The sequence below is a fragment of the Spodoptera frugiperda genome, chromosome 17, assembly GCF_023101765.2.
Source record: "Spodoptera frugiperda isolate SF20-4 chromosome 17, AGI-APGP_CSIRO_Sfru_2.0, whole genome shotgun sequence".
NCBI lineage: Eukaryota > Metazoa > Arthropoda > Insecta > Lepidoptera > Noctuidae > Spodoptera > Spodoptera frugiperda.
Window position 1 is genome coordinate 977,053 of NC_064228.1, and position 23,029 is coordinate 1,000,081.

Sequence of the window (23,029 nt, forward strand, 5' to 3'; positions counted from 1 at the left end):
GTTTAGCTCAGAAGCTAAACATGTTTATAGATTCAATGTACGACGTTTAGCTTTAAATTTTGGATTATTTAAAGTGAATTGGGAGTTTTTCGAATTCCAATATCCTTAACTTTCAGCTTTGGAATCACGGAATAGAATCTGGAATCGTTTCGTATTTGGTTATAAGTTTCTTTTTTACAAGCGTTCCAATACAACCACAGCAAAGCTTTAGTTGTTTAAAAGATAACCTTAACTTAATTTATGTTTAGAACATAATTATATATTATTATTTTAACGCAACCCCAATAATAACCTAAAACAAAAACGTCATCTACATCATATAAAAAGCCAACCAAAATATATGACAAAGCCAAGAAAACATCGAAAATATCCACACCACATTGAAGGTACAGCCATTGACCAAAAATATGCAACACACCAGCGAACACTTACTAACAAAAGCGTTCAAATATTCCAGCGCCCGTCGTCGGCAAAGAACCACAAACATGGCCGCCCCACCTTCGAAATTCAAAAGCCGACAGGTACATAATCCAATGACTTTCGACTGGCCAGTATAACGGAACTATTTCTACGTATAAAGGAACGAAATTACCCCCCAATGGGGTATGTAATCGATTTTTCCTTGCCTACTCCCAATTAGGTGTATTGGGCGTGTAGATGTATCAATTGCTGGTAGCGTTAGCAGCTGTTTTGTAAGGAAACTGTTTAATTTTGAGGTTTTAGTGAGTTTGGTCTGGAGAGGGTGGTATCTGACTTTAATTTCATGGACTTTCTGTAGTTTGTATAGTACCTATATTGCGGCGCATGTCACCTGACTAGTTTAGTATTCATCACTATTTTTGTCGTTCATTCTACAGTCTATGATTTTTTCTGTTTCCGCCAACGCTCTTGTCAATGCTTGTCACTCTATCTGTACTTATTCAATTTAAAAACTTATTAGCCCCAATATACCAAATTTAAATATACAGTATATCATTATCATCTCATATTTTTAACCTTTAAAAGTATTTAGTAACAACGTTGTTTGCAAATTTATATTTTAAGATATGGTATGGTATTTTAATATGGTATAATATGCTATAGTATTTCTTCTACCTTTATTGTAACAAGATTTTCACTATTTATATCTTAAGGTCAGCCCTGATTTAAACATGTAAGCCGAAGTGTAGGTGATCAATGACCAGCATTAGCAGAGGATTTGCCTTTATCAGTTGTGTGGGTAGTCAAAGGCTTAACCAACAACAAAGGCTACTGATATGTTAGGCGTACAATGTTGGCATTTCGCAGTTTTTATTTAGATATTCTTATACCCGTAATCACTAACCTCTCCAAAATTTTAAGGGACCCTTAATTTAGGTGACATTTAATGACATTTTGATTTTACCAATCTATAAGTAGTGACACCTAGCAGTATACATTTGGGTGCTGCGTCATGCTAAATAATTATTATTTGAGAGATGATTTAAGGGTGGTCGTGGTAGCCCGGAGGTATAAAACGCCCGCTTCTCATGCATGAGAAAGCAGGATTGAAACCTACTAACGGCAAGTACCAATGTCTAACTTCATCCGAATTGTATGACTGTACTTTCTAAGATTATTTAGACACCACTGACAAACGGTGAAGGAAAACATCGTAAGGAAACCTGGGCTTATAATTTCTAATAATAAGTGGGAATCGCCAACTAGCATTGAGCAGGCGTGGTGATTATTGCTCAAACCTTCTTCATGTTTGAAGAGACTTTAGTCAGTAGTGGCCACTTATAGGCTGATGACGGTGGTTAGTGAAGATTTATTAGAACTGCATAACGAGGAGAAGTCTCAGGACTAGTTACAAGCCACGCTAGCATTTAAATATGAGCTTCTAGCATGGCTTGAAAGTAGTCGACTTCCTCGTCAAAAAGTTACGTGAGTAAGCCGATAATAATTAATTTAGTATGTCTCACGAAAGTTATAATAAAAGGGATATCTCGTAAAATAAAATAAATGGTATTTTCTTTAGAAACAAAACTGACACAATTAGTCTACTGTCTGTACATGCCGTCGCATCTAATTGCACTTCGATTGTCCGAACAGGGCAGCAGTTAATTTAGTGCATACGTTACGGATACGATACGACTACTGAGTAAACTACCGTGTTTCGGGAAATAACAATTAAATAGTAAATTGAAGTGTCTTGTGATGATTCTATCGGTGTGGTTTACAAAGTGCTATTTACATTGATTTTGACTATATATACTTATTTTAGTGGAATTTTATGTGATGAGGGTAAATACATTTCCAATGTCATGTTTTATGCATCGAAGAATCGCAGGAAAAGAAAGGAAATAAAAAATAAACTGTAGTTCAACTGTTTGTTCTACACACATTACGATTTTACTGTACAGTGAAAATAACGTACCAGACATTATCTTGAAAACAGGCAAGTATTATAATGAATTAAAGAACATGGCCTCTTGCTTTATATAAATGTAATAGATGTAAACTTTATTGTGTTTTGAGTAATAATAATAAAATAAGCCCTAATTAAGTGTCACTCCTGCCTCCCCCCTCCCTTCCTATATTACAGGCACAGTACAACACCATAATAATACAACATTTTACAGGTCCTTCCATACGCATGGTCCTCATAAAAAAACCATTGACAGAAAAAAAAAGAATCGTAAAGATTAAAAACGACGGTTTTTAACAGCGCATACGAGTACGGTTATCACCTCAATTCCCGTGAGATTGCCACTTTTGTTGGACACTGTACTCTTAACGCTTAACATGTTGTTGCTGACTGTACGCGATGGCGTCGTTAGCAAGGATTTTTAAATGGGAAAGAAGTTAATCTGCACTTGATATTGGATGGAGAGCTTGTAGACTCTGATTGGGTACTGACTGTTTAGCTTGAAGCTATCGTGGTGATCTATAGCATAGAGACTACAACAGAGTGGCTAGGTGTTTTTGAAAATATTCAGTGTCTGAGAAGCACGGTGTCATGAATTGATTTCAGCCCAAATCGAAAGCGTCAAAGAGCCAGCAGACCACTACAGATGGGGCCCAGTAAGGTTGACTCCTGATCCGGAGCTGCCAACTACCTAGAGGATTTACCGGGGCTCCGGCTCGAAAAGCAGGAGTAGGAACGGGATGGTTTTTGGTCAGTAAAAGTCTGACTCTCTATATCTATACTCTATATAGAATATTTGTAGATTCGTAGCAATTGGCATTTTCCATTGCCTCATGCTTACCCTCATGGGAGACGTAAGGAGTCAATGAAACATAATCTCAATTATGTATCTATATATGAGTGTATATACAGATCAATGCCATGTAATTTAGTGGTACTATATTTTTAGCCTCAACAATTGACATAAGAAATTTATGATAATTGTTAAAAAAACAAATCCGGTATACCTATTTATTTCCATTGTTCAACGTAATGGAACTAAAAATAAACTATCACTTACCATCATCATTACACACACACAAAGACTCATTACCGCTAATCCAAACTACGACAATCAATATAATATAACATAACATATGACAACGGGCTAAGTTAAGATGTTATCTACCCGTGTTTATGGCTAGTATTGTAGCTATGGAGATCTCATTAAGATAACACGACGAATTATTATGTGTTTATATTATTAGGTAGTGTTTGAACTAGATTTGTATCTGAGTGATGTAATGCTGTTTGATTATTGTGATGTGAGGGAATGGTTATGGAGATTGTATGAAGCTATGTCGTCTTCAGCGTCTGTCTCCATACAGTGAGTTTCATTTCATAGGCTTTTTTTAAGGAAGAATATCATCCAAGGACTTCTCTCAACTAATTTATCTGTTGACTGTTGCAGAACTGTGGAGCTGTGCTGAACTGTACCTAGTATGAGTTCGTTTTACGTTTAAAGTAATCAAAACGCGAGCGCGTATGGTGCTGTGATTGGTTGGTTTATTCAAGCCGGCCAATCAGAGCGATGGGAGTGTTCTAGTTTCTATAACTTTAAACGTAAAGCAAACTGATACTATAGTTACTGAACACCATAAAATCAACAGCCTATAACTGGCTACTGCTGACCAAAGGCTTCTTCTCACACGGAGAATGTTTAACCAGTCGTTTGCCGAAACGCGGATCTACGCAAGTCACAATGTATTTTCTATTGGGTCTTGTATACCGGCCGTCAAGGGGTTAAGCATTAATCACCATGCTTGCTCAATGCGGGTTGGCGATTTCAAACTTATAATTAGAAACGTCAACAAATCCAAAATAAGCCGCTACAACTCATGCAGTCTAATAAACGTATAAACCATATAAACGTTACATAAGTAAATGAATTAGCAAACTGTATTATATTTCCCATTTACAAAGAAACAGTGTTTTGTTTATAATTTGCGAGTCCCATGTCAAGTCTCTCTTTGTGTAAAGACAATAGTTCCAAAGTCCGCTGTCCACTGTATACACAATTCAAGGCCTCACATATTTCAGCAAGCACCGGAAATACATAAAAGTAGAACGTGACAGCGAGGTTCTACTGAAAACAAATATGGTGGGTAAAAGGAATAAAAGACTTACTGTGCTTTTAGTTTCGATATGTATTTAAATATATAAATAAAAGGGCATTGCCTTAAATTTTCTTTACCGTCTCCATTTTTCAAGGTAGGAATTATATAATTACAATGTATGTATGTTTGTGCGTGATTATGTCGCTTTTGGCTGAATAGATTTTTTTTGTGGTTTTCAGACTCAGCAGATAGTTTTAAGGACTCAAAGTAATTTAAAAATGAAGGTGGTACAGATAATATACATTTTTAAAAACTAGAAAAAAAATATAATGTACGAAGCTCCGTATTTTAAATTTCTCAAAAAGCACGTAACAAATAGACATCACTATACGAACTGTTATAAAATGGTATAAAATAAATATTCTATAGTAGTATTTACTTCAGAAAAATATATTGAAACTGTTTTGTGCGTACTATTTTTAGAAAAGCCTTTCATCTCTTTTTACATGTTAGTAAAAAAGCGTTTTTAATAAACTGACACAAAAGTTCTTTGTGACAACGACACATGTCATATTATGTACATATTCTCACAAACAAACATAATCCTATATAAAATATAAAACCTTATATCAATATTAAATCTAGACCATACATACTATGTACCATACATACATACATACATATCGTCACGCCTTTATTCCCCTAAGGGGAGTGCAGAGGTGCACATTATGGCACGTAATGCCACTGTGTACACCCACTTTTCACAATTTATGTTGTAAGCCCCATGTAATAGGTGGTGAGCCTATTGCCATATACCGGGCACATTTCCAGACTCCAGGCTACTACTGAGAATTATTTCGAAAAACCGAAAGTAACCCAGTAATACTTCGCCCGACCCGGGAATCGAACCCGAGACCCCTTGCCACCGCTCGGCCAACGAGGCCAAAATCTAGACCACTGATTGTTAAATAAAGAAACTTCAAAACCAAAAACCCATTACCTTTGAAACTCAATAAAAAGATACACTAAATGGCTTCAAAAGTTTATAAAGTCAACCGAATTCTATCAAAGGCCATCAAACGAAAAAAATTCAAGAAACTCAATTTGAGAAAATCCTTTCTTTATCTATGAAGCCCGAAGGACCAGAATCAGAGATAGGCCAATCGTGTCCAGTACACATATCAAGTCAAATAACAAGATTGTACTGCCCCTAAGGCTATAACTGGGCATTAGAATTTATGGAGTCCCTTTTGGTCCTTTCGGTCATTGTTTAAATAAATGTTCAATAGTAATAATATGAATAAACGTATTTATTCTGTGTGATTGGTTCGGAGCTTTGGTTTTATTTGAGAATAGATGTAATGTGTTTTTAAAAGTAAATGTTATAAATGGGGTAGCTCATTGTTGATGAATCGATCCACCGCACATAAAAATGGTCTTGACAGTGAGATTTTTCCATAATCGCTTGGAAAATCTTCACAGGTATACCAAGTTCCTATAATTATGATATATGGTCATAAATATTTGCGACAATAATTCCATAGAACCCTAAACTTATTCACAACACATAACCTCCAATATGGATGAATATTATTATATAGAAATAAAATATTATATTCGACTTTCATAACACTGATCATGCGTCACCAATTTTAAGTAGGCTCTTAGCACTATTCGCAAAAATCTAAGCGTGATAACAAAAACTATGGAAAAATAATACAAAAAAAGGTAGCTAGCAATATTGGTAGGCTCTCAATATCGGTTGACCCAAACATTGTATAAATATATGGCACTTAATGGGATACCGTTGTATTTTGGTCCTGTGGTCCATTCGGTCCTTTGGGCGAACGTGACGATTGTATAGGTACCCCCTAATGGGTTACTTATGAGAATGGGTTATGAAGACTTGTGGAAAGAATTTGGTATGTGGTTCGAGGAATCAATAGAGGTTTTTATGTGACTGTGTTGGGGAAAAGGTGTTGAATATCTATAGAAATATTAATAATATAGTATTTGTAAAACATATCACGTTACGCAATCAAGACTTGATAAAACAATAGGTAGAGGAAAGCGATGGTATAATAGATTGTCGCAAGTTCACCTTCCAGTTTCTTCTACATTTATTTTTCTACTCAAAGCAAGCAGACACATGCCATGTATTAAATGCATTTATTTGCAACGTTGGCTATGTCTTAGGTCTGTTTTGAAGATCAAGCAAAGTACATTATTGATTGATAATAATTTGCAGCAAAATCTCAGATGCTGAAATGTTAGATCTTCATACTAACTTTCACACAGCTGAAATTATGAAAGCCATACTCTAAAAATAAATAATAAAAAAACGACATTTCCATTCAAAACAATAATTTTCAGTAAACTACGTTCAAAACCAGTATTTCCGAAGCAATATGACCTTTAAACCTTCAAGAAAAGAGCGTGTTCCCTTATAAAGCGCCGGCAACGCACCTGTGACTCCTCTGGTATTGCGGGTGTCCATGAGCGGCGCTGATTGCTTACCATCAGGTGGCCCGTCTGCTCTTTTACCCCCTATCCCATAAAAAGTGTAACAAGCAAATAAAAACCGTATCTAAACCTGTTCAGTCAAACGTGAGGCGATGGCGCACTAACAGGTCAAACAGTGAACCTCCTTCTATTTTTAAGTCGGTTTAAAAATAGACAAGATTTCTTAATAAGAAAAGGAGAGGAGAAAAAATGTCTATATTAAAAACTTTAATAATTTGAAGTCTGTACAGAACTACATAGCCGGGGACGGACGTAAGTTTTCCTATTGAATATATTATAAGTTTTTGTATCAAACCTCGTTAATATTTCAATAAGAGATTTACATTTTCGATGTGAAACTATCTGGAGATTTTGAAAGATTGTACTCTCTATCTTTCTGTATTGGAAAATACATTATAAATGCATTAGGTTAGGTAATGTTTTGTAAACTTGTTTAGTTTTGAGATTTTTTAAACGTGGTGAAGTTGAGATGGTATTTAAGTTTTGAATTGTTTTTTTATTTGGATGTTTCTATCTGCGACTTCACTCGCGTTCTTGTGCTATAAATAGTATCCCATCACCAAATTTCATGAAAATCCGTTTGGTAGTTTCAGCGTAGTTGATGGACAAAAAAAAACAAACTTGAACATTTATAATTTATTAGTTTGATTTATGTTTGCCAATTTAATAATGTTGAAATGAATAATATGCTATCTAGCGTATCGAAGGACCGGGGAAAATAACCAAACTACATTCCATTTTTTATGTAAATGATAGACAAAATTAATTAGTATGCAAGTAGTAGTTATAAGACGATTGGCAAAACACTAATTATAGTACCAAAATTCAATATTAACTGACAATCAAATTTTGTTTGATCTGGTTCTTCTCAATTTTCTGCTTTTACACTCGCTGTCAATGAGCAAGAAAGTTACCATACTCACAAAAGCCCCATCTTCACGCACTTCAACCACATTTTTACCCCATACACACAAACAAAAACACAATAATATTGATAATATCAACACAGTAGTGACAGTACATAGGAGTGACGTGCCATTTGCCAACACTACGGCATTCCGGTAAGGTTGCAGTATTTATTTAGGCCACATATTGAACGCGGCCTAATGCATGAACTGAATAAGTTAGGTATTCGGTTATAGATATATATTAAGTGGGTGGTAGTGTTTTGTTCGATCGCACTGTATCTCTACCATGAGTTTGAAGCAATACTATTTATTGATAGTCGCTAGCGATGACGTAATTTTTTTGTATGGCAAATTTTAGTTCCACAGGTGACCGGTAGAGGCGTTGTATAATTAAACATACAAAAAATGTACGTCGTTATCGACTATCGACTAATACTATTGTTTCAAACTCATGGTAGAGGTTCGGAGCATCGAATAATGGCTATTTTAATAGTCTATACATACCTAACTTTATAAAAAATAATTGTAGAATATATTGTTATTTATTAAAATTTGTGCAATCGTAAAACTCGACGGCTGAACCAATTTTTTTTTATAGTTATTATTAGGTGAAAGTTCTTATGTGAGAAAAAAATATAGATATGCGAAGATATTTAATTTAAAATAATTTAATATTTAATTTATATTTAATCCATCTTTCAGGTAATCAGTGACGTCAAGCAAAGTTTACTGAACGAGAAAGAAAAGCCCAGAATTATAAACTATGTATGTGTAACAAACATTTTTTAACCAGTTATGCCATGAATTCTATATTCCATCAGAGATTATGCTATGCTACGTTGCTGTGGATGTAGTTCGTATCTACCAATAATATTAATTGGTACACATAGCTTAGCACTGGTGGAATCGGACTCAGTTAAATCATGTTTTGCATATGGAAAGATGTTTGCTATGGATGGCTTCCCAACTATCGATACATCGCACACTCGAGGTGCGATTCTTTCTCGCACAGCTACTTTGCGACGGCGTAACTACGTAGCACATCTGACTCGCATAGCTACATAGCACATCTCTGTTGGGAAAGCACACTTATACTGATAACGTTATTCTAACACTTATGACTAGTAAGTATACAAAAGACGGAATAATGCAAAATATAAATATGACACATTTAGCATAAAATATAAAATGAGATAAAAATAAAACATCGAAGAGTATTTTGGCAAAAATACATTACCTCGATCCTGAATTAGGCTCAGAACTGTAAATAAAATTTGCGGTTTAAATATTTTCATACTTAATTACAAATAATTGTTAAAAAAGCACTTAATATTATAGTTTAACATCATGTAAACATTAGTAGTCAACGACCGCTTAACTATAATAGATGAAAATTATTAAAGACATAGAAAATTAAAAGATTTCATATAAAAAGTCAAAAATCTACACGTCTACAAGAAAATTATTCATGTCCATGTTTTCTCTGCTGATGTCCACTATATTTCTGTTTAATTCCAGTTCGTTCGTAATCATACTGATATGATGAATGATACTGATATGGTGTCTCAGTGCCTTAGAGTAAGTAGAGGTAAGTTGGTAGAATTATATTGGTAAATACTGTCCACATCATGAAGCAAGTACAAAGAGAATATACCATAATGTGATTGTGCACTGTGACCAAACAAATACCTAACAGTACTTTGTCCGGCTCGACCAACGAGTCAATCTCTATTTCTTAGAAAACCCATCAAAATTCATGCCTGCCTCATCTTATAACTGGCGCCCCTCTGAAATTTATTTAGCTTCACCCTAAGGGTGACAATAAACAGTCTGTGCTAGCGAAACAGTTTGCACGAGACCTGAATACTCGATATTATTTGTTTGAGACCGATTTAGGCAGACCCTTTCATCCGTTTATTGATGTCCACACTATTTGGTGAGGAGAAAAATATATTTTGATTTCGACAAATTAATTTTGGTTTTGTGGGTGCTAGTGTGGGTTTTGAATTATGTAGATGTTCAGGGAAGTTGGGTTCAAGAATTATGTAGATGTTGAGTTAAAGAAAATGTTTTAGTAGAATAAGTAATAATGATCTTGTTCTTGGCTAATTTTAAGATAATCTAATGTAGATTTCAGCCACAGTTGAAATACTTACTGAACTTATAGCAAGGATAATAATAGTAAGTACTGTTACAACTCAAACATTCTGAGTACATTTTTGGAGGTTTTGAAAAAGGTTTCAGAAAAAGAGATTCCTGTCCACCTGAAGTCAAAGTCAAAATCATTTATTTAATTAGACAAGGAAGCCAGTTTTGGTCGTAAAAAAATTAAAAGAATTAGTCTGTCTGTCAGTCCTCTAGTGAAGCTATTTGCTCATTCCAAAGTGGAGAAGAACTAGCAAGAAACTCCGTAGGATTTACTATACGTATATAAGAATATTTACTTTTCCTTGTTTATCCATAGCCACCAGACTTTCAAACAAAACAGCACACTCAATTCACTCAACCCCTTAATGGGCGATTTATAATTGACAAGACTACAATTAGTGCCAAAATGTAGCTTTGAAAACACGGTTGGCATAAATACGGCACTAAGATTTATTCCGTTGCAGCGTGTTCTGGCAAATGTCCAACACATTGCTTATCGCTAGTGCAAGAGTAACCTATTCCCACCGACCGACATTTTCGGGTGGGAATCAGCTAAAACGTTCAATATTTATAGATTAACTTGGTTCTCGCAATTAGCTTTTGTTTTCTTTTCAAAATGTTGTTGAAAGGTTTATTGGTTTGGGGGGAATGTCATTGGAGGTGATATATGTTTAGTAGTGAACGTTTTTAAACGTTGTCCTACACTAGGATTTTCTCCTGATGGTAAGCAATCGCCGCCGCCCATGGACACCCGAAACACCAGAGGTGGTTACAAGTGCGAGCCTTTTGGGGGTTAGGAATTTAAGGGTTGTTGGGTAACGAGTTTAGGAAAGGGAGTAATTGGGTGTCTGGTATTAACCTCACTCACACAACGAATCACTACGCAAGCGTTATTTCACGTCGGTTTACTGTGAGGCATCGGTGAAGCATGGCTCTCCCACACTTATAATCCTATAATATCTCTCACACTTATATTTTTGAACAATATACCGCTTTTTTTGTTACCAAATTATAGCATTCCTAGAACCTTAACAAACAAAACTCAAAGATCAAAACCAGGAACTCAATAAATAACCCAACAAAAAACAATATTATGACAAAAACAAAAGCATATCAAATAGTTCCCTAGATATTCAAATAACCTCGGAATGTAACATCAATGGCAAAAATGCAATATTCTTTTACTCACTGTTGATGTTGATTTTGTACAAATAGTTGGGGAATATTGCTCTATAAATGTGAATGCAATTTTTATTGCAATATTATTCCGGAGAGGGAAACTGGGTGAAATATAAAGGTATATTATTATGTACTTTGAGAATATAAATATAAATAGTAGATAGTTTTGTTATTATACTTAGCTCTTTTTGTGGGTGTATTTTGCCTGAGTTATATGTATGAAATGATTTGAAAAATTGTATGTGACTGTCAAGGATTGTAAATTCGACTTCAAGATAACATTGCAGTCTTTTTTTCGTCGTCGTATCGTCACGCCTTTTATCTCCGAAGGGGCAGGCAGAAGTGCACATTACGGCATATAATACCACTCGTATTTTTTTTTTTGTACAATAGAGAAGATTTAACAAGGAGGCTTTTATTACAATGCCATACATAAAATTTTTAAACAGTTGCAAGGTCGGTTTTATATACTTTTTTAATATATAAAACTGAATAGTTTGTTTAAACGCGATAATCTCCATATTCACTGAGTCCGAATTTAATAATTCTTTTTTTGTGTTGGATAGTTCATTTATTGAGAAGAGTTATCATCATATCATTCCGAGCAGTGAGTAAAACATCTCCTAAGTCGTTGGGTAATAACTAGTAAAAATAGAATGTACCGTATATATTACACATAGAGTATGTTTTTATACATAGCTTACATTAGAAATTAACCCAAATTTCACTCGAAAAGGATCCGACATATCATTAAAATCCCTTCGAAATGAACATCAAAAAGAGCAAAACGTATGAAAATATTTGCCCTAGAAAAAAAATTACTAAAACGATTCGTTGCTTTTTACTTGCCTTAAGTAAATAATAATTTTAACCCTTTGACCCAAATGTAGAGGGCGGCCGGCCGGAAAATACTGGTTTTAACCAGCGAATTCCGGTTTGAGGTGGTTTTAATCCGGAACGCCTGTACTTGTAAGCGATATGAATTTTTATTACAAATTTTATGTAGGTGATATTTATTAAAAGCATATTAATATATTGTTCTTATGCATCTGAACATGACAAATAAATTACATGATAAATATTATCTATGATAACAATTTCATTTTTCTTAGTAACAGTATCTTGTGATAGTTTTTTTTATTCATAATAAATGGGCAATGGGCATAGCATATTATATCAAACAGAACAACTTGATACGATTATTTTCAGAAAGTATAATTACAAACTGCTAGTATATTATGCTGCTTATACTGCCCACTACAGTTTTATAAATAAACAGGCAACATATTTGCAAATACCTCAGATAAAAACATACCATTGAAATAAGCGTATTCTCATTTTGGAAAATGAGTGTTCAATCAAAACATATCAGGTTTCAAAAGCTTTCAGTACTCAAAGCATTGCAATCACGGCCTAGTGGGCTGAAATTCAGCTATTTTATAGTAGTAGTTATAATAGTCTCTTACTGCTGAAACCATACATGCGTAACTTCAGATTTATGTAGTTTTGTAATGGTAGGCAAAGATTTACATGGTGGATTTAAACATTATAACTGAGAATGATAAAAAATAACAGACCAGAACAGACATCACTACAGACCCTCAAAGAGCCATCAAATTAAAGAGCCATCAGATCATGGGGCTCAGTAGAGCTGATGCCCCATGCGGAGCTGCAGAAGACTTAGCGGGTTGCCGGGGCTCGAAGAGCAGGAGCAAGAACGGGGTGGTTTTTAGTCAGTAAGAGTCTGACAATACCTCTCGCCTCATCTAAGGGAGAACTTAATTGGATGATTTCTCCCCCTTAAAAAATGTGTAAGTAACTTATAATAAAACGCTTTTAATGGAACAGTTATTAGAAATATAACGTTTCTAACAAGTCCTTAACTAGGAATTAAATCTAAGATGCTCGGTATTAACAAATAAAGTTGATAGTTCGACTTGAACATTTCTGCTCACCCCACAAATAATTTTATAGTAATATGACTGTATAAATAAATTACACAAATTCCAACCATTCAATTATGAAACATAAAACTATAGCATTAAGAATGAAATTATTATAGCAATGTTTCATACATAAGCTCTTTATGCACTGTAAACCTGAAAATTGCTGTAAAAAGTGCAATATTACGCTATATGCATGTAATTTACAGGCATTTGGGTTATTTAATAACTATTTGTGATCGTAAAGATTTTTATTATTGACTATTACGCTTGGTATTGGCGAAGAGGTAGGTATGTTTAAGTGTAGGAGAGCCACGCTTTGGCGTAAATTGTTGGTCCGACCAGAGTGATACCAAGACCTCATAGAAAACTGGCGTGAAACAACGCTTTTGTTGTGTTTCGTATGAGTAAGGTTACCGGAGGCTCAAATCTCCATTTTTCCCAGTCACCAAATCCCAACAAGCCTCAAATAGCTAATTCTACATAACTTATAATACACTTTACTGAAAATAAAACAAAACAACTCTACAATTACTTACTACAATCAATTTTCAATCCTATCCCTTTAAACATAAATATACAATTAAAATGCGAAACGAATCTCTCAAAACTAACTTACGAACTGCAGCGCTGATTAGCCTTATTACCTAAGAAATAGAAGTTAAAATTGTTTGACGGGACTGCTAATAAAGTTTGCGAAGATTCCTGAAGTTGGTAGGGAGTTTCGTTGCACTGATATGTGAGCAGCTTATTATCTTGTTTGAAAGTAATTATAGTGCAGCTGCTTAGGTGCACATGGGTACACATCGAGCGGTACAAAAACCAGTTTACCATGGTCTCGCTTTGTATGATCTTTCCACACATTCGACGGTCAGTTTATACTGGTTTTGTATGGGTTGATGTGTATGTGTTGTGTAACTATGAGCTAAGAATAACACGATTTTGTAGAATAAATATGTTGTTGGATATTTATGCTGCCAGTGTGAGATTCTCATTGTTCTTTTGGGTGAGGTATACCTATATCGGCAAACAAAAGAAAATCTTAGAGTGGGACAGCGTTTTCTTACAAAAAAGCCCATCATCCTTATAATCAGCAGCTTGAGTGTGGGAGAGTCATGTTTTGGCACGAATGGGCCGGTTCGACCGGAGTCGCCGAGCCGAAAACCGACATAAAACAACGAATGCGTTGTGTCTCGTTATGTGAGTGAGACTAACGGATGTCCAATTACTCCCCTTCCCAATCTCCGATTCCCCAATAACCCTAAAATTCCTAACCTCTAAAAGACCGGTAACGCACTTGTAACGCCTCTGGTGTTTCGGGTGTCCATAGGCGGCGGCGATTGCTTACCATCAGGTGATCCGTCTGCTTGTTTACCGACATATAACATAAAAAAACAACTGATAGACAATGAACCTTCTCTACTGATACGAGTCGACCTTAATCTCACCATAGGATAAAAAGTGCGAGATCTCTGATAAACTCTCCTATCAAACTGCACCCATATATTTAACCAAAAATAGAGTATACTGAAAGTCCACTCCTGCCTATACTTTCAGGAGATAACAGCCATAATATTATGTTATTTAACCCATATGGGCTCGAGCCAATGAGTTAATTTAAACAGGCCATAGTTTCCAGCAGGCTATTAATGTGAATGAACAAAATATTGCATGGAATATGTAAATTAGTTCCAATTGAAGCCAGTGCTGTTGCCAAATTATGATTGTATTATAAACTTAAATTATATTATGTATTATGGTTCATTTTGATTTGAGTTGAATGTAGTTGTGCTATTTATTTTTTGGGGGATGGGAGACTGTTTTTAAAATGTATGTTCTTTTGTTTCTATCACTTATTTGCAAAATATAAATAAACGGTTCGCGTTATGTAAGTAAGTACCAGAGATTTATGAATGTACTAGCTTCTACCAGCGACTTCACCCACGATCCAGTAGGATAAAAAGTAGCTTATGTGTTATTCCATACTATAATATATCCCTTTTGTAAATTTCATCCCGATCCCTTCAGTAGTTTTTGTGTAAAAGAACAATAAATATCCTTTCTCGGATCAGCATCAGAAACTTTCGCATTTATAATATTAGTAGGATAGGAAGCAAAAAGTAGTCAAAAAGATAGCCTAAGTACCTCCACTTGTAACCAGATAGTTATTAATGCGTTGCAGACCATGGAGACAACGGTTTAGTTACGTCATCATTTCCGAGAAAGGCACTCCGAAAACGATGACGCAATCAAACAGAAGCCTACTCATCCGAAACCCTCCCACAAATATTTAAAAACAAACACGATAACACCTTAATTGCGCACCTCAAACAGCAATATTGGAACTGGCAGTAGCCCGCCAATATCCAGTTGTGTCCGGTTTGAACTAGTTCGAACCGACGCAAAGCGGTTCATATTTATGCGGTCGTAAAACGGGGTGCAATAAAAATGGTGGCTTATGCAGTTTTTATGCATAACTGAAGCTATGTTAGTGAAGATTTATGTTTATTTAATATTTCATACTCCTGACGTTTATAGAGTTGGTAATGTAATTACTGTTGCTGCCTTAGTTTATGAAGTGTGTGTGTATAGAGCTGCGAAAATGGAAATATGGTTTTCGAATGCATTTATATGTGGAATGTGAATGCTTGGGTACTAATGACCGGTTAGTTTATAGTCGGTAGAGAATTTATTTCTTTTGCTGTAAGTATTTTGGTTTTGTGAATTAAAATTCAGTTGTTAATGTAACTTGCTCTGATTGAGACATGTTGTTTCCAGATCTCGAGTCGACCAAATACAAAGCCTGAAATAATAAAATAAATACTAAACCTGATTTAAAAAGGGTAGCCTATGGAGTTTATAGAAATCTACACTTTGAAACGAGCAAATAGCTTCACTAGAGGACTGACCGCCAAACAATTTTTTTTTTAATATTATAATATTTGCTTTGTTGTTTAAAATCGCCTTCCCGGTGTATTTGAAATAAATAATTTTGACTATGACTTTTGAAAAGTATTATCATTCCCAAGATTATTCGTATCTAGTTATTTGAGTGTAGTTATAGTCACGGCTAATCCTTAACACATATTAAAATAAATCACGGTTTACTTACGTACATTAATGAAGAAAAGCTTCTCATTCTAATAAAAATCGAATTAACTTGCACATCATTAACATACCTACTAAAGTAAGCAATCCTCAACATTGGTCCTGAAATTCAGGTCACCTGAAATCAGTATAACCTACATGTAAGCTCCATTATGCTCCAAAAACGCTTAACGACCGGTACAAATCTACGAACTACTAGAGATGTACTATTAACAGGGGTTTTTGATATTAGGATACTGAAAATGGATACTATTCCGTACCTGTTATTTAATATTAGTTAAATATTAGTCAGTAATTTAATATTTGATATTGGAATGTTATACTGATATTACTTTATTTTATTTTCTGAACTAATTATAAATATGAATATAATGCATTCTAACTAATATACATTATGTTTAAGTTTTATCTATTTAACCAGTATCCTTAAAGTTATTATAATATGTGAGAGTATAGAGACAGCTATAGGACGTAACAAAACTTATTTTAATTTATTACAAAAGTAATGGAATGAAGCACTAACTTATCTTTTGGATAATTAATATGTATGTGTACTAATACGTGCTATCCTTACACTTTTTAACATTATATCATAATCCAAATATCAAAAAATTATAACAGGTAAAACTCCAATAACGCATAACAAATATATTAGTCACAACACTACAAATAACGTAGTACGAGGGTAGCCAAGCTGAGCTTCGAACCGGATTCACTACAGATTTATACACCAGTGCCTGAGCGCTTCAGTTTCGAACTAATCAAGTCGACTGTTATTTTGGATTAGGCGATACTGTTTTAGTTATTTGTGCATATCTTTTTGTTGTGCATGGATTTTGTTGTGTTTTCTTGTCGTTGGGTTTTGTGTAAAGAAGTTGGACATTTCTGCATTTGAATGTACGCTTAGGTACTCTTAATACTAAATGTTATAGTTTGTTTTTGTTAGTAAATGTGTTTATTTTTGAATGTTTACTGTTTTGTTTTATTTCACTGTTTCTTTATTATAGTATTTGTGTGTTTTTCTTTTATAATCTTTGTATCTGTGTGCATATCTACTGTTAAAGAAATGCTTTTTGTTTCTTTCTCAGTGACAATGATTGTATCAAATATAGGTATAATACAGTCATGTTCTTTCTTTCACATGTTAACAAGCGGGTCCCTAGTCAATCGTAATTTTACAACTAATTATTTTTCTACTAGTAAGAATTGTACAGGTAAAACTTTACTAGCGTAATATTAGATAAGGAATATAGAAACAGTTTCATGAACCAAAAAACCAGCCACTATAACCCAAAACTAAAATTTCCAACACAGAATATTCTAGACTATAGTCACCGTACCACCTCCCCCTTAATTCTATAACAATAATAATAACAATTCCAGGAATCCTCTAAAAACGGTTATAAAATTATCAGTAAGCGCAATATCCGTATCCAGTGCAACTTTCAGTTTTAAACTGTAATTATTACAGCTGAAACGACCTTAACTTTGTGGTGGTACGGGCTAATTAGGCTGCCGCCAAACTATGCTCAATTAAGACTGGCTGTTATTGTGGGCTTGCCAATTGCTCTATTCGCCGTGTGCTGTTTTTATAACATTACATTTGTAGCTGAAGGTGTAGGTAGGACGCGTGGAAAATGTAACGTCTTATTGTTAACAGATATGCCAAACTGTATTTATGTATGCAGCGAGACTGACGCTGCGTTGTGTGTCGCGGGATACTGCTCATAATATGAGCCTCTAGCATGGCTTGAAACATGTTGAGTGTCTCGTCAAATAGCTACGTGAGTAAGCCGATAACATAATAATTAATTTTGGTACGAAAGTTATAATGATACGTATTTAAATGTTTTTAAAAGCGAGCCTGCTAATGCACCGAAACTCAATTTGAAACTTCCAATTCTTCAATTTAAGGCTATTTTTCTAACAGAGATGTGCTATGCTACGTTGCCAATTATATTCATTAGCACACATAGCTTAGCACTGGTGGAAACGGACTCAGCTAAGCTATGTTTTTATGTGGAAAGATGCGTGTTATGGATGGGTTCCCTACTATTGATACACCGCTTACTCGAGCTGCGCATCTTCCTCGCAAAGCTACATAGCACATCTCGGGTAGAAAAGCACTCTAAAGCCCCACATAATTAAATATTATTACACTAATTTAATCAAAATACCAAAAAATATTCAAATTGATTATCAATTCCTCAATTTACCTGCATATAAGCCATACGTTCGTGACCTACATTCAAGATATGGTAACATGTAACGAACACCGTTAATTAGCTAGTTGACAATTCCGTTAACTTTAACTAACAAGGTTAAGTCGACTAACTGTTAGAGTTAAAATAAGCTTACTGAACTGTAACTGATGCTGTCTGGTTTAGTAAGAACGTTGACGATTTAACTGGTACATTGTGTGAGACGTAAAATGAAGGTAATTGATTTCTGTTATGTTTTTGTAAGACCTATTTATGGTACGTAGTATTGTATCAAGTCTTTTATCCTCGAAGGGGTAACCAGAGGTGCTATATGCTATTGTATAATGTACACCCACTTTTCACAATTTGTGTTGTAAGTGCCTTGTAATAAGGGATGAGCGTATTGTCATATACCGGGTTCAATTCCAGATTCCATAGTTACAAATGAGAAATTTTTCGCAAAACCGAAAAAAGCACAGTACCTAATACTTTACCCGAAACGGGAATCGAACTCATTAGAATCGAATTCGCAATAGCGAACACAAACAAACAACAACTTTCCAGTAAAAAAAATATATATATATATATAAGGAAATCTAATATAAAAAACAGAGACATCTTTGTGGGTAAAAAGCTACAGCCTCTACGGCTGACAGTTACCATAAAATACAGGTGGCATAATAGGGAAAAATCCACGACTCCTGAAATTTTAATATAGCCTGCAACAGTCGGGAATAGAACTGACAACCTTTTGTGAAATTAATAAATCTTTGTCGTAACTCGTTTGTGTTGCCTTCGTGACAGAGGGGGTGGGTAGAGAGGGTGCATTTTGTTTCGCGGTTATTTTTATTTGAGTGTGATGAAATTGGTTTTACGGTCTGGGGATGAGTGGTTAGAAGGTTTGCTGTTGAGAATGAGGGTTTGGGTTCGATCTTCATAGCAGAGTAAGTGAAATTGGTAGTCTTAGCACTTGATCCAGGTATTCATTTACTAGAACGCAAGAAACTTTAGGATTATGTTTATTTTATGAAATAGAGGGCAAACGAGCAGACGGGTCACCTGATGGTAAGCGATCAGCGCTGCCCATAGACACCCACAATAACAAAGGAGTCACAGGTGCGTTGCCAATTATATACGATTTTTTGGAAAATTCTATTTAATTAAACTCTACCGACCCCTCTGGAGATTATAAAGCGAACGACGTTTGATATGATATGTTTTACGTAATAATTTGTCAAACGACACTGAATTAAATGATACAGATTCCCTATCAATCTTTATTAAGTAGTAAAACATAAACCAAATTCAAACTACAAAGACAATACATTTTTATCTTTTTCTTTTAACAATCTTAAGCCTATTACTTTGAAAATTGATCTGAGCCCTATCTATCAACGAAAAATAATTTAAAACGAAACAAATCTATCATTAATTTAAATTGATTTCTTACTAAAAACATATTATTAAAATGTCACCCCTCATATAATATTCTATTTAAACTTACATCAGTTAAAAATAATGACATGAAAGAAATTACATAGATATATAATAATCTAGACAAAAGCCTTTAGCAAAATTTAATAAAACGTAATAGTAAAGGTTTACATATTTATGAGGTAGCGTCTACCAAATTATGATTTTATTACACTTTGGGCCTTTTCTATTGGAAGCGTTATTAAAAGTTTTGAGAACCATTGCTTTACTATTCAGATTATAAATCTTAAGTTGTCTATCCACTTAGAAATAATTTTATTATAACTTTCGTGAGACATACTAAATTTATTATTATATTAAAAACCATTTGACGAGGAACTTTACTAGTTTCAACACACATTGTGTGAGTAGCAGTGTGATAATCGCGGCGTCGTCGTATGTCGCGGAATACTAAATATTGTCTATGTGATGTTAAAAAAGAATATCACGAGTAACTGACATTGACAACACATTGAGCAACATGTTGCGTAACTAAATATTGCCTTTTAGATACGAGCACACTTCTATACTATAAGCTTCGTCTACTTAATATAATTTATCTTAATCTTCACACTTGGCAGGCGAGTTGGAGATCACATCATGCTCTATCAGAGTCTGATATCTACCAAACTAAAAAGCAGCGTGTTAACACTACGCGTGCAATTCATCACGCATTAACCATGAAATGAAGCTTTAATTCACTTCAATAATATTAAGTTACCTTTTGCACTACAGCGTAGCAAGACCTACGGCGTAGCAACTAGAGCTACGGCGTAGTAATATGCTACGTGATCGGGTTGGTGGCACGTATGTGGACTTGGTATACTTGTTTATCACTATTCTATTACGCTGTGAGGATGACGCGGAAAAATATTTTGACGAGCGGCAGCCATCTTGAATTAAAATGGGGCTGTAATGACTCCCGTCACCCTAAATTAGATACTGAGGATTTTTTTTTCAAGACGAGACGGTCTCTTGGCGAATAAAGATTGCAAATGTTGGTCGCTTTTTTGAGTAATATTACCTTTTTTATGTTGAGTTTAATAGTAAGGAGTGCATAATGTTTGTTATTATACAAATTGACTGCACGCTTGGCGCAGTGACTGTAATATTACAAAGTAAGTTCGTTTTCCGGAGTAACTTTTTGTGAGATTTAGAAATTGTATTTCCGGTGTCATGTGTATATGTAATTGTAAGTGTACTACAATTATAACACTTTTGACCAATTACAAAACCCATGTACCTAATGAACAGCGCACCTGTAACCTGTAAGAAATTACAAAAGAACGAACTTAAATTTTAGCAAACCTAGAAATCCCAATTATATTTTTCTCGATCCGGGATTCGAACCCGAGACCTCGATTGCTGCCAATCCGGGATTCGAACCCGAGACTATCTATTTCACTCGATCGAAAAGGCAGTTACAATAACTTTAAATTATATTTTTTTTGGATTTTTTAAATCACTTATCCTAATATAACTAAGCCAAATTATAATTCTCAGATTGAACCAAAGATTAATAATAATTCTCATGATTTCAAATAACGAAATATAACTAAAACCTCCTCATAATAGAAACTGTTATTACTTTAAAACAAAACGACAGATGTTCTCCTATTTATGTGTGTTACGTGTTACTAAAACATTTCCAAATTAGTTGCCTAAGCTGTAGTAATTGTAGAATTATTGTTACGAAACCATCTAGCTTTCTAAAATACACTAAGTGCCTGTTAAAATAACGTTTACATAATTTCATAGTACTTAGAACGGTTTAGGTGTTTGTTTTTGAAATGTTATTTAATGTTAATATGTAAAAAAGTAAAAAATATAGCCTAAGTATTCGAAGAAATCTTCAAATCTGGTTTTTAAGTGTAGGCGAGCCATGCTTAGGTACGAAGGTGCTGGGTCGACCAGACCAGAGTAATACCAGAAAACTTTTTTTTTATTTTATTTTTTAACAAAATTGCCGTTTTTGACTGCACGCTTTTTAAAAAAAGTGCGTTTACAAACATACAATTTCACATGCACATGACACCCAGACCCGAAACAACAATTTGTGGATCACACAAAGAGTTGCTCCGTGCGGGAATCGAACTCGCTACCCGTTACGCGGCAGCCAGTTGCCCAGCTACCGCACCAACCGTGCAGTCAGCTAACTAACAACAAACTGTGAGTGAGATTACCGGAGGCCCAATTACTCCCTTTCCCAATTTTCTCACCTACCCCGAACCCCGATTCATCAACACCACTGAAATTCCTAACCCTCAAAAGGCTAGCAACATACTTTTAATGTCTCTGGTGTTTCGGGTGTCCATGGACGGCGGCGATTGGTTACCATTAGCTGATCCGTATGCTCGTTTACCGGCTTATGCCACAAAAAATATGTAGTTTTTTTGCTATACATCAAATTATTCCCAAATCCCAGACAAAAGGCACCCAGTACCATTAACGGGTAGTTCTTCGAAATTTGATTCTTCGACTGATTCATATGGCCAAAATTTAATTCCACTTTAAGATCTGTAACACGTGTTCATATGAAAATAGATATACCAAATAACGTATATTCGAATGAGGGATTCGTTTTTAAAAAATAGTTTTCGAGATATCGACGTTCGAATATTTTCTGCCCAGATGAATCAGAAATTGTTACAGATGAATCTGTTGAACAATTGAAAATTGTATGTAAATGAGCTCTGTATTTATTTTAATTTCACATTCTTTTAATTTCTTTTTAGAATACCATTTTCGAGTACTTTCGCACAGAGAAATCACGAGCATTCATCATCACGCTTGCTCAGGGCGGATTAGCAATTTCCGACTCATATTAATTACATTCCTCAAAAAAAAAGTTTTTAAATTATAGCTATAACCTTTATAGCTAAGTTAATTTAAAAATAAGACTAGTAAAAAAATGGACAACGCAACTTTTATGATTTATATGCGGTTTTGACCATACGAATCAGGCACAGATGAATCAGGATTTTGCTTACAATTATGCATAACTCATCGTATATACAGTCTTCATTCTTATCATTTTTCTACACGAATGTATAACCAAAAA

At 34.7% G+C, this 23,029-nt stretch overlaps 1 protein-coding gene across 10 annotated transcripts in view; it reads right to left on the reverse strand.

Moving 5' to 3' along the window:
- Positions 1-23,029, reverse strand: part of LOC118276751 (hemicentin-2) — a 476,616-nt gene that overhangs the window by 169,223 nt on the left and 284,364 nt on the right. For 8 of the 10 annotated variants that reach the window (XM_050699976.1, XM_050699983.1, XM_050699977.1 and 5 more), the window contains exon 4: positions 9,154-9,177. The exons of the other annotated variants lie outside the window; for them this stretch is intronic. In XM_050699976.1, the coding sequence (XP_050555933.1) occupies positions 9,154-9,177 (24 nt within the window). The remainder of the gene's footprint in view (positions 1-9,153; positions 9,178-23,029) is intronic. 10 annotated transcript variants of the gene reach the window in all.